The 12,905-nt window shown below is 36.4% G+C and overlaps 1 protein-coding gene across 7 annotated transcripts in view; it reads left to right on the forward strand.

Annotated features, from left to right (window-relative positions):
• Ten-m (teneurin transmembrane protein Ten-m) overlaps window positions 1–12,905 on the forward strand; it is an 887,979-nt gene that overhangs the window by 784,006 nt on the left and 91,068 nt on the right. For 2 of the 7 annotated variants that reach the window (XM_076367130.1, XM_031972875.2), the window contains one exon: window positions 1,542–1,614. The exons of the other annotated variants lie outside the window; for them this stretch is intronic. In XM_076367130.1, the coding sequence (XP_076223245.1) occupies window positions 1,578–1,614 (37 nt within the window). In that variant the 5' untranslated portion in view covers window positions 1,542–1,577. The remainder of the gene's footprint in view (window positions 1–1,541; window positions 1,615–12,905) is intronic. 7 annotated transcript variants of the gene reach the window in all.

Raw genomic sequence — 12,905 nt, forward strand, 5'->3', positions numbered from 1 at the left:
AAGAATGATTCTACATGAAAACAACAGGCCGAAAACACAGTACAAACTTTGTTCATTTAAGCTAACTTGAAAATAAATAAAATCCCATAAAAGGTCACACATTTGAATCACGAGTTTCATCTAGAAATAAGACAACGCATGTGACTGGTAAGTTGCAAACGGCGATGCAAGCCAACGAAGAAATCCTCGCCAATTTACTTTACCCGCCATCTTCTCGAATATTTAACACGCCGTGGCGCGTTTCATTCCGTCGCAGGAGAATCTCTTACCGCAAAATGAAAAGGTCACCCTTTTTCGCGCACCCCTGAGTCCCATGGGAGGTTACCTACGTGCGTTCGTCTGGATTTTTCTCTCGGCGAGCTAGTGTGGTTTGTTGCAAAGTGCAACATATTCATGCGCCAGGGGGGTAGGGCGTCCCAGACACGAATTAACGTTACCGAGGGTTGTGTTTTAATCTGAGGCGTGTCGGCTCGACTCGCGTATGAGTCACAACGCCCCGTAACACCGGACACTTTGCGAGTTTGGGGAACCTTAAACAGCTCCACGGGAATGGCGACGCGAACCTTCGCCGCCCTGTACGCCAACCCTAAAGATTGATGGTGACAGCGGAGGGGTAGAGTCATCGATTTCGAAGAGGAAAATTTGAAGTTTTCGCTGAACATGTATTACCTCTTAAATACACTTAAGCTTAACAGCTTTTTTAGCTGAAGATCTGCTGAGTAAACCTCGGTGTCTATCATAACGCCGCCGATAAGATTTATGTTCGACTGGAATGTATAATAAATTGTAATGAATCGAACACTGTCGATTATAAACTTCTGACATTAAAAATTCATATTTGTAAACGCACCGTATACCATAACAGAAAAGAAAAGCTATTTTAGGTCTTTGTGTATTAGAACAAATAGAAAAATTTCATGTATGATAATGAAAAAACGTTCTTTATAGATGTAATTATTGTGATAATGAATTTTTATTCTAATAGTTGAACATTGTAGACCTTATATAGATATCAACTATTGCAATTTTTCGAGTGCCTATCGTATACAATTGTTTACTGAAACTACATCGAAAGTATAGAGTTCATTTTGTTCAGATTTTCTCTAATGAATGATTTAATTGAAAATATAGATATTTCATTTGTTAAGTTCATTTTTATAACTTTCAAAAGGTTCGCTATTTTATTGAACTCGATTTGAATTTGTTACCCTATCGAACATGTAATATTGTATTTCTGTTTGTATGTACCTATATAAAAATTCAGAAACTATTACGTAAACCAATAGAAATTATGCCACGTTGACCATTAATAAATTTCCAATGATTAATATTGCAAATTAAACAGTTTACGCGAAAGTCTTGTTCCAGAATTACTCTAAAATTGCTCTGAAATTGTACGACTATGCAACATTATATAAGTCCTTAGCCTTATTTCTCCTTGTATCGTTACCGTAATTTATTCTTCATCTGTCTCTCTATCTCTGAAAGTGGAAACTGATTAGAAATATTTTCATAAATATTTTCTACTTTCTTTATTTCAGGTACGTACTCACGATTTTAGAATACGATGCACACTGATGCGCTCCACTAACACAGACACGGACGAGACGTCGTGTAAGTAAATCCGATAGTTTTATACGTCTAATAGGATAAGTTCATACGTCTGTAATTTAATAAATCTCCTTTTTGCTAATAATTCTCGCACTTACCTTTTTCTATTACACTACAGAAGTTTACGTCAGAGTTGGCTTTTCGACGCTCTCAAGATGTTATTTCATGAAATTATGTAAGAAACTCTTGAAACTTTCAAAATGAAATTAACAAAAGTCTGACAGGAACTTCTTCACTTTAAAATAACATCCGACTACTTTATTCTTTTTACTTACAGTATTCAGCAGAAATTAAGTGCAATAACATTAACTTAATTTTAAACACATTAAAAGTCTATTTTATTAAATTATTTTTAAGTGACAGTAATTTTGAAACATTTTCAAGTGTTTAACAGTATTTTGCGAAATAGAAATATAAGAAATATAAATATTGATCAGATACTACAATGTACCAGATTTGATGTATTTGCAACACACGATTATCTGAAAGTAAAGTATACCTGTTTACATTCTATAAAATCAAATAGTAAAAGTTAAAGTTAGATTTTCTAGCTTTGTCGACAATTTTTATAATTTTAGTTCAATTCTCATTTTTATACGTGAATCTCTATTTATCTTAAGCTGTAAGTAATTGTCTTCTAAGTTTTGTTTATTCGAGATCCTACACTGCAGAAATAATTAATCTTCTCTTTTAAAATATAACATAAAACAATCCGAAATAAATGAGCAACTAAAGCAGTGCTCCAAGCGTGGAGCATTAATCCCAGTTCTGCGACATACGGGAAGCGACGAGAACAAAGATAAGTAGATGACTCTGACAGTGATGCAGCTTCGAAGGATGATGGTTCTTAACTGCAACCTGCCTTCCGACATCTGCACTCGGTTCGTAGGCGACCAACGCAATCATCGGGTTGCTTTGTTTGTTTACATGTCCTCTAAACAGTGAACGGTGATTTTCCAACCTTCGTATAAACAGGTTTCTCTCCCACGACATATGGTAGACTTCAGTTCGGCCTTTTTAATGACAGAACTTTATGGCTCTAGCCCTTCCTGTATATTTAAACTGATTTCTTCTCGAGTATCGTGAAATCATAGAGTTTACAATTTTGAATCAGATGTTTCTTTGTAATAATAATACTTTGTATACACAACTATCATTTACATTTCTTTTTTAACCGTTGAATTTAGTTTTTCTTCCGGAAAAAATGAATAGTAACCATCAGAAGAATGACTCGCCTTAAATTATCATATACTTTTAGAAAATATAAAAAATAATAAAACATTTGAAATCAGATAAACAGGGAACATTACTAACATTATTAACTCTTTGCACTCGAAAATTTTTCACCGGAAATATTTTACATTTTTCGACGAGATATAGACGACAATGTTTGAAACCAATTTAACGATAATTCACAGATAAATTAAGCGACAAAGCTATTTTATTTAAATATTTCCTATAACAGTACAAAGTTTAATTTAAAATACTAAATATTCAACCCACAATTTTGCTGTATCAAATCAAGTGGTGACCGAGAGTCACCTCTCGAATGCAAAGGGTTGAATCAAATATTTTCAATAGAAATTATTAAAACGTACCTACAACATACATTTTACGTGATATTTATTTTCATAATTATATTTTATTACCTACAACACACACAAACTTATTCTAGTTGTATAGAATATTTATCATTCGTTTTGTATTCCGAACTCCTTATACTAATTTTACGTAAAAATTCATTTGAATTGAAAAAGGATACATAATTGGTAGTCTGAAACTCAACGAGCACGAGCTCGAAGCGCAGTATTATTGCAGAGACTCTGAAAACCGTATGAAGACTACTCTAAACGATACAATGCAAGTGGCACAATAGCGACAGCACGTCCGCGAGACTATTGTAGGTTAACCTCCTTAAATCTAGCCCAGAAATTTACCTGCTTTCAGGCGACCGACAATTCAACTATCCTTTGCCACGTTTAAACCGAGAACGGAGCTGTTTGTGCAGCCGTTTTGCGTCTATCTGAACAAAGATCACCTGGACCCGCGACTCGAAAGTCTTGTCTTACCCAGTGTTTATCGAAGCAATTTTCCGCTAACTGAGCGAAATGGCGTCGGCACGGATGTCGTGTCCATTTAACGATACTTTAACGCTTCGTGACTCACCGGGAAAAATGTTTCCGGTTCCTTGCTCTCGATGATGTTTACTTTCACCTAGGTTAAAATTGTCTTGTCTCTCGGTTGCTCGGTCTTTTCGGGTATGGAGTCTTTTCAGTCTGTGACGGAGATCGGGTACGGAAAACTTTCTGGTGTGGTTCTTTTATTTGTTGCTGGGAATTTGGAATTAAAGTCGAGCGAAGATCATTCTTGAGATCTCAGATAGAAATAATATGAACGAGGTTTACTAACGACGATCTGCCTAATATTTTTATCTTTAATAAGATAGTGAAATTTGAAGTTCTAACTAAAACCGAGTACATCATACGTGGAACTTCATGTAATATAGAATTTGCATGCACGAATGAACGCACTAAATACTTTTACTTTGGAATTGACTAATCGTTATGACATTATAAGAACAATTAGATAGCATGTATTCGAACAATACGTTTCGATACTCATTCCATAACCTGTAAGTTTTAAAAGGAAACACGATCTAAAAATTAGTGTGCAGAAAATGTTCACTGTTCTTCTCACGAGTCCGACAAAACTACACGTATTCATTTATTCTAAATAATATCATAGAAAATACAGTGTGTTTTCAAACCAAACATTAAGAAGGAAGTGTACAATTTCATTCATTATTCAAATTATGATTTTCACTTTTCATTTTACGTATCACGTTTAAGTTGCTGTGTGCAGTTGATTCTGCAGACGTTAATTCCAGCATAATAATCATTTTTTAGACAGTTTTTCCGTGAATGATTCACCCCGAATTCGTTGTGTAAAATCCAACGTTAATACTATTTTCAAACAACCATCAGGGTGGTCTTTCCTCGCAGACCAATCAACTCATCCCGCTTCCGAGTAGCCCTTTGAGGTACCGAAAATTACGAGGTCCGGCACTCCAGCCAATCGGTCACTAACAACTCAATTTCCCATCTATGCGACGATCATCGTTGTTTGTTTTTCCAATTTCTCGTAGGCTTAGTAAATAGATGTCACTGATAGCGTCCGTTCGTCCAACGGCTGTACCACGAACGGCCTAAAAGGGGCTAATTGTGTCTACCAAGAAATTAGGACCGTTAAGCCGTTAGCCGAAGATCCAAACCGAAAACGAATCCCTTTTTCGACCTGAACTCTAAAAGGTATTCCTGTGCAGGGGTAGAAAAACATTTCACGCAGCAGGAGACATCCTGCTACGTAAGTTTCTGTATTTTTCGAACGATTTCCTTTCAATTTCGTGGAAATTCGAGTTTTATTTACGTATTTCATTGATTTTATGAGGAATATTTCTCCATTTGTATCAAAAATACGTGTCACATTTAACCCTTAAAAGGCATCATGAAACGAAAATGCGTTAATGATACTATTGTTACGTTTGTAGAAAGATATATTGTCACTACCCACAGTCTGAATAAATATACGAAAAATTAATACTATTAGTCGTCGTTTCTGTTTTAAATATTCAAATAAAATTCATATGAATGAAATTTCATTTTTAGTATCCATGTAAGATTAATGTCTATAAATTTGATAATTAACTATGCGTTAGAAATCGATATCGGTATATGCATGTAGTAAAACAATCTCAACAAAAAAGAATCCTATTAACAAATAGATACTGAGATATAAATTATGATATCTACACAGACCTCAGACATAATAACCTCACATACTTATAAAACATATCAAATTGCAAATGTAAAACATTTAAGTGAACATCTACCGTGTAAAAAATATTATCAACTTTAAAGTTGAGCGTTCTTTTCAAATTTACTGTTTTGTACTGACTCGAGCAAATTAGTAATACAATTTTCATAAAGCAGCGGTACCTTAGTCAATTCCATTTATAACAATACAACACATTGAATGCTATATTCATATTTACTAATGTATTAATAAATCAAGTTGTTCAAGACATAACAAAAAAACCATTAACGTAAATTAATTAATAACAAACTTTACAAGATACGAACTTTATTTCCTCACGCCAGTTTACATTACATATCAAACGTTACACAAAATACATTAAAATAAAATTCGACTGCCAATTGCATGCTACCTCTCTTACAAATTGCTCACTGTACAAAAAGCTTTACCCATAAGTAACCCATGTACTTCTGTTATTTCTGCTCGCAAAATATCCAAAAAAAAAACTCCCAGTTCACCGTGCACAAACAAAATGAATTGTTATCTAAACCGTAAACAGTTTAAAGAAGCTTACTAATTGTATCAACGAAGAGACATTAAAACTATTCAACCGTGCGCCAAAAAATCCGACCAAAAAGAGTTCCGCTCTCTGTGGCCGTTCTTTGAAAAATATCCCTACAGAGGGGTAAGAAAATATTCGCCCAGCAGGAGACGCCTCGTCTGGCATCCAGGAGGCCCAGGCTGAAGCAAACGCCCATTGTCCTGCGCCCAGGCGCCCCGTCAGGTCTGTTTAGGCTTTAAATGCAAGTCCTTCACGGGGACAATACCTGGCAAAATTGGCGTGAACTGGTCGTTTTGGGTGGCTCGCAACGTGCGCAACAGACACCGTGCGATATTGCGAGATCTTGTCCCTTTCTCTTGCTGCTGGAACAGCAAGAGAGAGAGAGAGAGAGAGAGAGAGAGGAAATAGTCCTCGTCTCTAGCGTTGGCCAAATTGTTGGCGTATCGCGGCATGCGTACCACGTGCCGCTCACTGGTGTACAGAGCAAAAGGCTGGTCTAGAACGGAACAAGAGTCTGCTACGTGACGAAGAACAATCGGGGACAGATCTTGGAACAGATGGATCGACGATACCGCGCGCCTTGGATCCAGATGAAATCTGGTAACACTCGGCACGTTCCGGTGGAATAAAGGAAAACCGTGCCGGAGGAAGATTCCATCGCGTTGCGCGATAACGAATTGTGCCGGGCTCCTGATTGCGATTCGTGGAGTGTGTCTTGAACTAGATTTGAAAAAGTTTAATAATTCGTCTTGTGTGGAGGAGAGGGAGGCGTGGAAGAATGGCGTACTTCGCAGTTCCTTTTATTGCAGTGTAAAGGTATTAGGTAGAAATGTCTTGAGAACAGTTCTGAAAAACATAATTTACTTTTCTGTGTTATAAAAATAAATCAATGAGCACTCTCAAGGTACATGTTCCTTTTATATAAGTTAAAGTGATTGTAGTAAAACGATCGAAGTAAAGAAATGGAGAAATCATAGATAGATATTGTAAGAAGGAAATTGAAATGTGATATTAACACTAAAACTACCAGACGGGTAAAAATGACCCATTCTTGATTCCTTCTTTTTGCAATTATTAAAAAGATAACAAATGTTTTTCTGAGAAATTATTAGAGAAATTAGTTTAGTAATGCGCAAACCGAATTGTAAATCATTTAAAGTTTCAATAGATGCACTCTTATAGTTTCTATACACAAATTTCAAAATGTCAATTTATCTGCTCGGTAGTTTTAATGTTAAGAGTTCGCGCATAAAAGAACGCGTACAAAGAAAGTTTGGAAAAACTGCAATGTACGTAACTCTAGTGAAATATTTTCTTCGTTTGTTTAAAAAATGATCTACTTTATTATAGTTGTATCATAGTCGATTTAAATAACCTGTAAGCCATATTTTTGTCGAAATACCACGAAATATTATTTTCGCCGTGACATGCCGTACTAACATAGATGTCAAAACTAGGAGTTCTTCTTCGCGCTTTCCTTCTCTTGGTCACAGCTGGAATTGTTTGCGTTAAGAAGTGTCATGTTCTTGTGGCCCATCTGGACGTCGGGTCAGAGATCATGCTTCAGGTTCGCAGGATGTACAACTTGTACGTGACTCACCTACAAACCGAAACATGCAGCATTATGTTTCTTTTAAGTCACTTTGTCACCTCTTAATATACCAACCAACATGATATGGCCTGTTAAAACATACGTAAATAATGCTCAACGAAAATAATGTATGAAAATAAACTCCTTCGTACGTAACTTTCGCTTTAATATTCAAACAATAACACTGTTGATAAAGTAAGCAGGACCTTTAAAACCATAAAATAAATGGGACAATCATAACGATGTTATTTCATCGGAACTTAATTCTCGTTAAATATTATTGTATTTCTGTTGAGTACATAACCTATTACATGGACTTGCATGCATTCCAGTAAACCAACGTTTGAAGTTAAAATAGAATGGGCACTTAAAAATCGAAGATCTTATAAATATTTGCGCAAAAACGAGCAAGGAATGTACAATAGGTTCCTTTTGTCAATCTTACGAATCATAAGTGAGTACTTTAAGTAAAGTATCGCTGGTTATTATCTGAAAACGGTCGTTTAGGGTGAAAGAAATTCCTAACACGTAGCTGAATATAGCATACGACGTAAAAGCAAAACCGAGACGGTGTGTCGAGGGGTGCGGGATGCAGGGGATTAGCAATTTCTCCAAGTGCGGCTGCGTTACATCCCTGGGGCATCGTATTGCACCCCCGATAGCAATCGATGGTGCCATCGATCACTCACACCCTGCACTCAAAACAGGAATCTTTCCTTGGATTTCTCACTTGGCCGCACAGAAGTTTCCACGCAGACTGATATATGTAGAATGTCCTCGAACGTGACCGGATAACCTGTTCATTTTTAACTCCTTCTTTTACAATTTTTATGCAAAATAAAAAAATTTCCGATGTAGTTGAAATAGAACGTAGGTTAAACAGAAAGTAATTTCTGTTTTTCAAATTTTAATAAATAGATATTATTTCTGAGTCATCGGTTGAATAAAGCAATGTTCTCTGAATATACAAAGACATTATTCAATAATTGGTATATTTGTTTAGCAAAAAAATGTTCAAATATTAATAATTTAAGTAATGCGTTTGAAAAAATTAAATACAAGAATAATATATATATATATATATATTCTAAAATTACTGAATCTACTAATCCTTTACATTCGAAAGTTTTTCACTAGAAATATTCAATATTTTCCGACGAGATATATACGACATTGTTTGAAACTAATTTAACGATAATTCACAGATAAATTAAGCGACAAAATTATTTTATTTAAATATTTCCTATAGTAATACAAAGTTTAATTTAAAATACTAAATATTCAACTTCATAATTTTGCTGCATCAAATCAAGTGAGGACTGAGAGTCACCTCTCGAGTGCAAAGGGTTAATCCTTAAATAATTAAATAATCAAATAATTAACTAAAATTATAAATTCTGTATGAAGAAATTATTAGATATAAAAATGAAGTTCACGTAGTAACTAATTATTCACGCAACACACGTTTAATATTGCCTCGTGGATACCCAATAAATCCCATAAAACGCAACTAAAAATCAATTACACCGTCACTGAGCAGCACATCATTACTTAATACCCATCAGGAAATTTTATAATCGTCAACACATAATAAGAAATTGATTACGCAGACTTTCTTCGCGTAGCCGATCCTCGCTTAATGGATTGAATCGATCAGTAACGGCGAGCATACGTTGAATTTCGTCGTATCACCGAATATTCCTCATTCTTCGCGTGTACTCAGTCACCGGAAGCGCGCACCAGCATTTCTCCAATTACTCGAGGGACCCACAGCACGGAGAGCTTTGGAAATTTAGCACGCTTCGGTGCGTGGCAATGGATACCGTCTTCAGGATGCGGGGAAAATGAATACTCCTCTTTACAGCGCGACACGGTGTAACTCGTCGCTGTGCACACAAAGCTGCCGATGAATGCGACGAGCTGGCGCAGAAGGGGAGCACTTTTAAACCGCGCGTGTTTGAATAAGTGTCCCTCTAATTCCTTCGAGCACCGCGACGACGTTCAAAGTCACAAGTATGACAAACACGTTTGCGCGGTGGCCCGCGTGGAAGAAGCATCCGGTCCGACCCGTAACAGATGTCCTCGGCAACCGAAAGTCCGATTAGTCGTGGTGAACACGCCGATTAGCCCGGTAAGAACCATCTTTCCGTCTTGTTACACGCTCTTCCTCTGCCTATACGCTACTCCAGGTAGTAAATCTAGATCATCGGATGAATAGAAAATCTTAGACACGATCCCGTGTAATATGTTGCGTACCAGAGAATAGATAACACAAACTCAAGCGACACGATGTTCGGATCATGGGATGATAAGTTGTGTTGATGTACTTCTTCAGTTTTTTCTTAGACTACTTTATAATAGCATTCGGTACTGATTATATCATTCTGAATTTATTCAATTAACACGTTCGCTATCAGCGTCGCATATTTGTGACGATCGACATTTCATATCTTGTGTAAAGAGTAAATTACATTCACGTGTGTTCTGAGATATTCTTTCTTGAATATTCTTTGTATTTTATAAAAACGATATGTTCTATTTAATAAAATAATCACGACGACTATTATTGAAAGAACTGCTGGTAGCGAATGGGTTAAGGAGATTCTTTCATAATTCTCTAAAAATTATGTACAATGGAACTTTTGGATTTTGTGTATGATTTTTCATGTCCTGAACAAGTGGGAACAAACAATTAAAAAAATAACTGCGTTTCTGGGCACGATTCTAAAACTAAAAGCGTGCGGCAACGGGTTAACACGCTGCGTGCCGCATGGGGCGTATACGCTTGGAATTCTCATTGAAAAACGAAGAATTTTTCAAAAATGTATTGTAGAGTCAAATATAGGCATCTTAGTACTTCGTTTATTTAATTTTATTTAATTGTAAAAGTGTGGGTCGTATACTCCCCACACGGCCTGAACGGAAAGTCTCAACACTTAGCTAACCGAATGGGGAGATCTCTTATAATTTGTCTAATATCTTTCTCGCTTTTATGAAACGAAGTTCTTGATAAAATCAGTTAAATAAATTCAATTGAAGATAATGAAAGAGATTGTAGTCATAGACCTTTTCAGGCGGTTGCCTAAGTATTAAAAAAACAGTACGGCTGCGGAACGTGTCAAGCATCAGCAGCAGAGCAATTAACATCGGATTTTTCACATACCTACCAAAATCAACTGTAACTCAATCATGTGTAAAAAGCCAGCGTCCGATAAGGGTTAACACGTTGATGCCATAGGGACCACCGATGACCCCCGACTAAACCAAATTACACCTGACCCTCGATTTACGCGAAAATTCGTTCCACATGGGTTCGCTTTACGCGAACGAAAATCGCATAAGTAAAGCCTGTGGGTGCAAGAGAAAACAAAATATTGAAGAGGAAAGCTGATATAAGTTTTAGCAATACACATAACTTTTTATTTATTTCACATAACTTAAGAAAGGAAATAATAATAATGACATTTTAGAAAACAAAAGTATATTTTATTCGCTGTTACTAAACTCAGATCGCGTAAATTGAAATCGGGCGTAAATACTACCGCGTAAATAATGTTCCAATTTACCGCGTAAAAAAGAGGCCCGCGTGAAAAAAATCGCGTAAATCGAGGGTCAGGTATACTATAATCCAGTTAATTAAACGATGATTATTTGCAAACATTATTGTATTCTAAACAATCCTACCTAACGCGGTGACTTTATCCGAGATAAACGTGCAATAATAGCATAACGATTCAATGAAATGGTTTGATATTATATTTCTTTTATTCTGTGTATTTTGCTACGTGAAGTCGTGCGGCATTCAACGTGTTAAAAAGATCAATACAATTCATAAGTAAAATATAACCGAAATTTTCGTGGCACGGAACGTGTTAATGCCCGGTGTTTTCCGCGGTTGCTAGGCCGGAGCGAGTTTAAGGACCCTCGTATATTCCCGCGATTGTAATTGTCTGGGTATGCGTAGATTCGGTGAAATCTTCGTCACGCGTACGGCATAGCAGACGTATAGGGCGGCCACGTCTGTTTCGGCCCATGGAATCACGCAAACACCCACCGCGAATACCAAACAAATGCCTGGCGTCGGTTAGGCCGATGCATAGAAGGGTGGTAATCCGATCCAGGCTCCCCCGAGGGTGGTGCACCATGAATTTCGTATTCCGCGCGCCGTGTCTTTCATTCCGCCTACCGTTATCTCTTCCCCCCAACCACCCCCTCTTGTTCTTCTTTCCGCGTACGTTAACGTCTCTCGACGACTGACTCTGAAACTGGGGTAAATTCCGTGGTAACGGGGTGTAACGAAAATTTCTTTTTTTTAACAATATTTTATTCACTTTTTCATTAGACCGTGATGAACGATTTTGACGATCTCGTAAATAGCAACGTCCCGGAGTACCCAAATTGTTGCTTACTAGTATTTTTGGGCGTTTCTTTGAACGTACTTTTGCTAGATGCGTTGATCTTGTTATTTAGTTTGGTATGATCATGTAGAAACAGTAGCTAGGGACAAATATGTAGGGAGTTAAATGAAATCTTTGGAAATCTGAGTGAAAATAGATCCAAGCATCGCTGTCCAAGGGTTATAAGATGATAGTTCGATACATACAATTGCAAACTCGATAATCTGTAAAGAATATAGTTATAATATATTAGAAAGCATATATAGTTATGAAGAAATAAAATATAAAGCGTTAGTGGACGTAAAAATGAGTATTTTAATCTTGTTACTAGACACTGAACATTTATGCAACTTTATATTTTTGTAAGCAGATTTACGGGAACTAGAGTTAAATGAAGTGTTAATTATTCTTGTACAGTAACAATGAGATACTATTGCATTCAATTTGATTACGATTTTCAAGAATCGGTTTATGGAAGAGTTTATGAAAGTTTATGGAAGAAATGTTTAGGTGATTGAAAAGTTCTCGACCGCAAAGGGTTAATATACTATCAATAGTTCCTTACAAATGGAATAATAATATATCAAGTCGTAGTTAAAGTTTTGAATTCGATGGTTTATTTGGAGAGATAAAATGTATTTTCGAATAATTAGAAAAATTATACTTCTGTTATCTGAATTACAGTTTCCGACGTACAGCATTATGGGCGGAGAAATGGCCAAATTAACACAAAAAGAGACCTAATTAGTGGACTTTGGCGTAATGACCACCGCTATTGTAAAAGTATAATCACGATTGTCTTCTCGGGAAACTGGACCACTTGTGAACGATTGTATGTACTTACATTTAGCATGAGCTGCTGAGCCAAGAACTTTTTTCGTAGTAATACCGCATTATTATGCAAGGAATTATGCAACGGTTTTTAACTTGA

This window comes from Nomia melanderi, chromosome 4, assembly GCF_051020985.1.
Source record: "Nomia melanderi isolate GNS246 chromosome 4, iyNomMela1, whole genome shotgun sequence".
In the NCBI taxonomy this organism is placed as follows: domain Eukaryota; kingdom Metazoa; phylum Arthropoda; class Insecta; order Hymenoptera; family Halictidae; genus Nomia; species Nomia melanderi.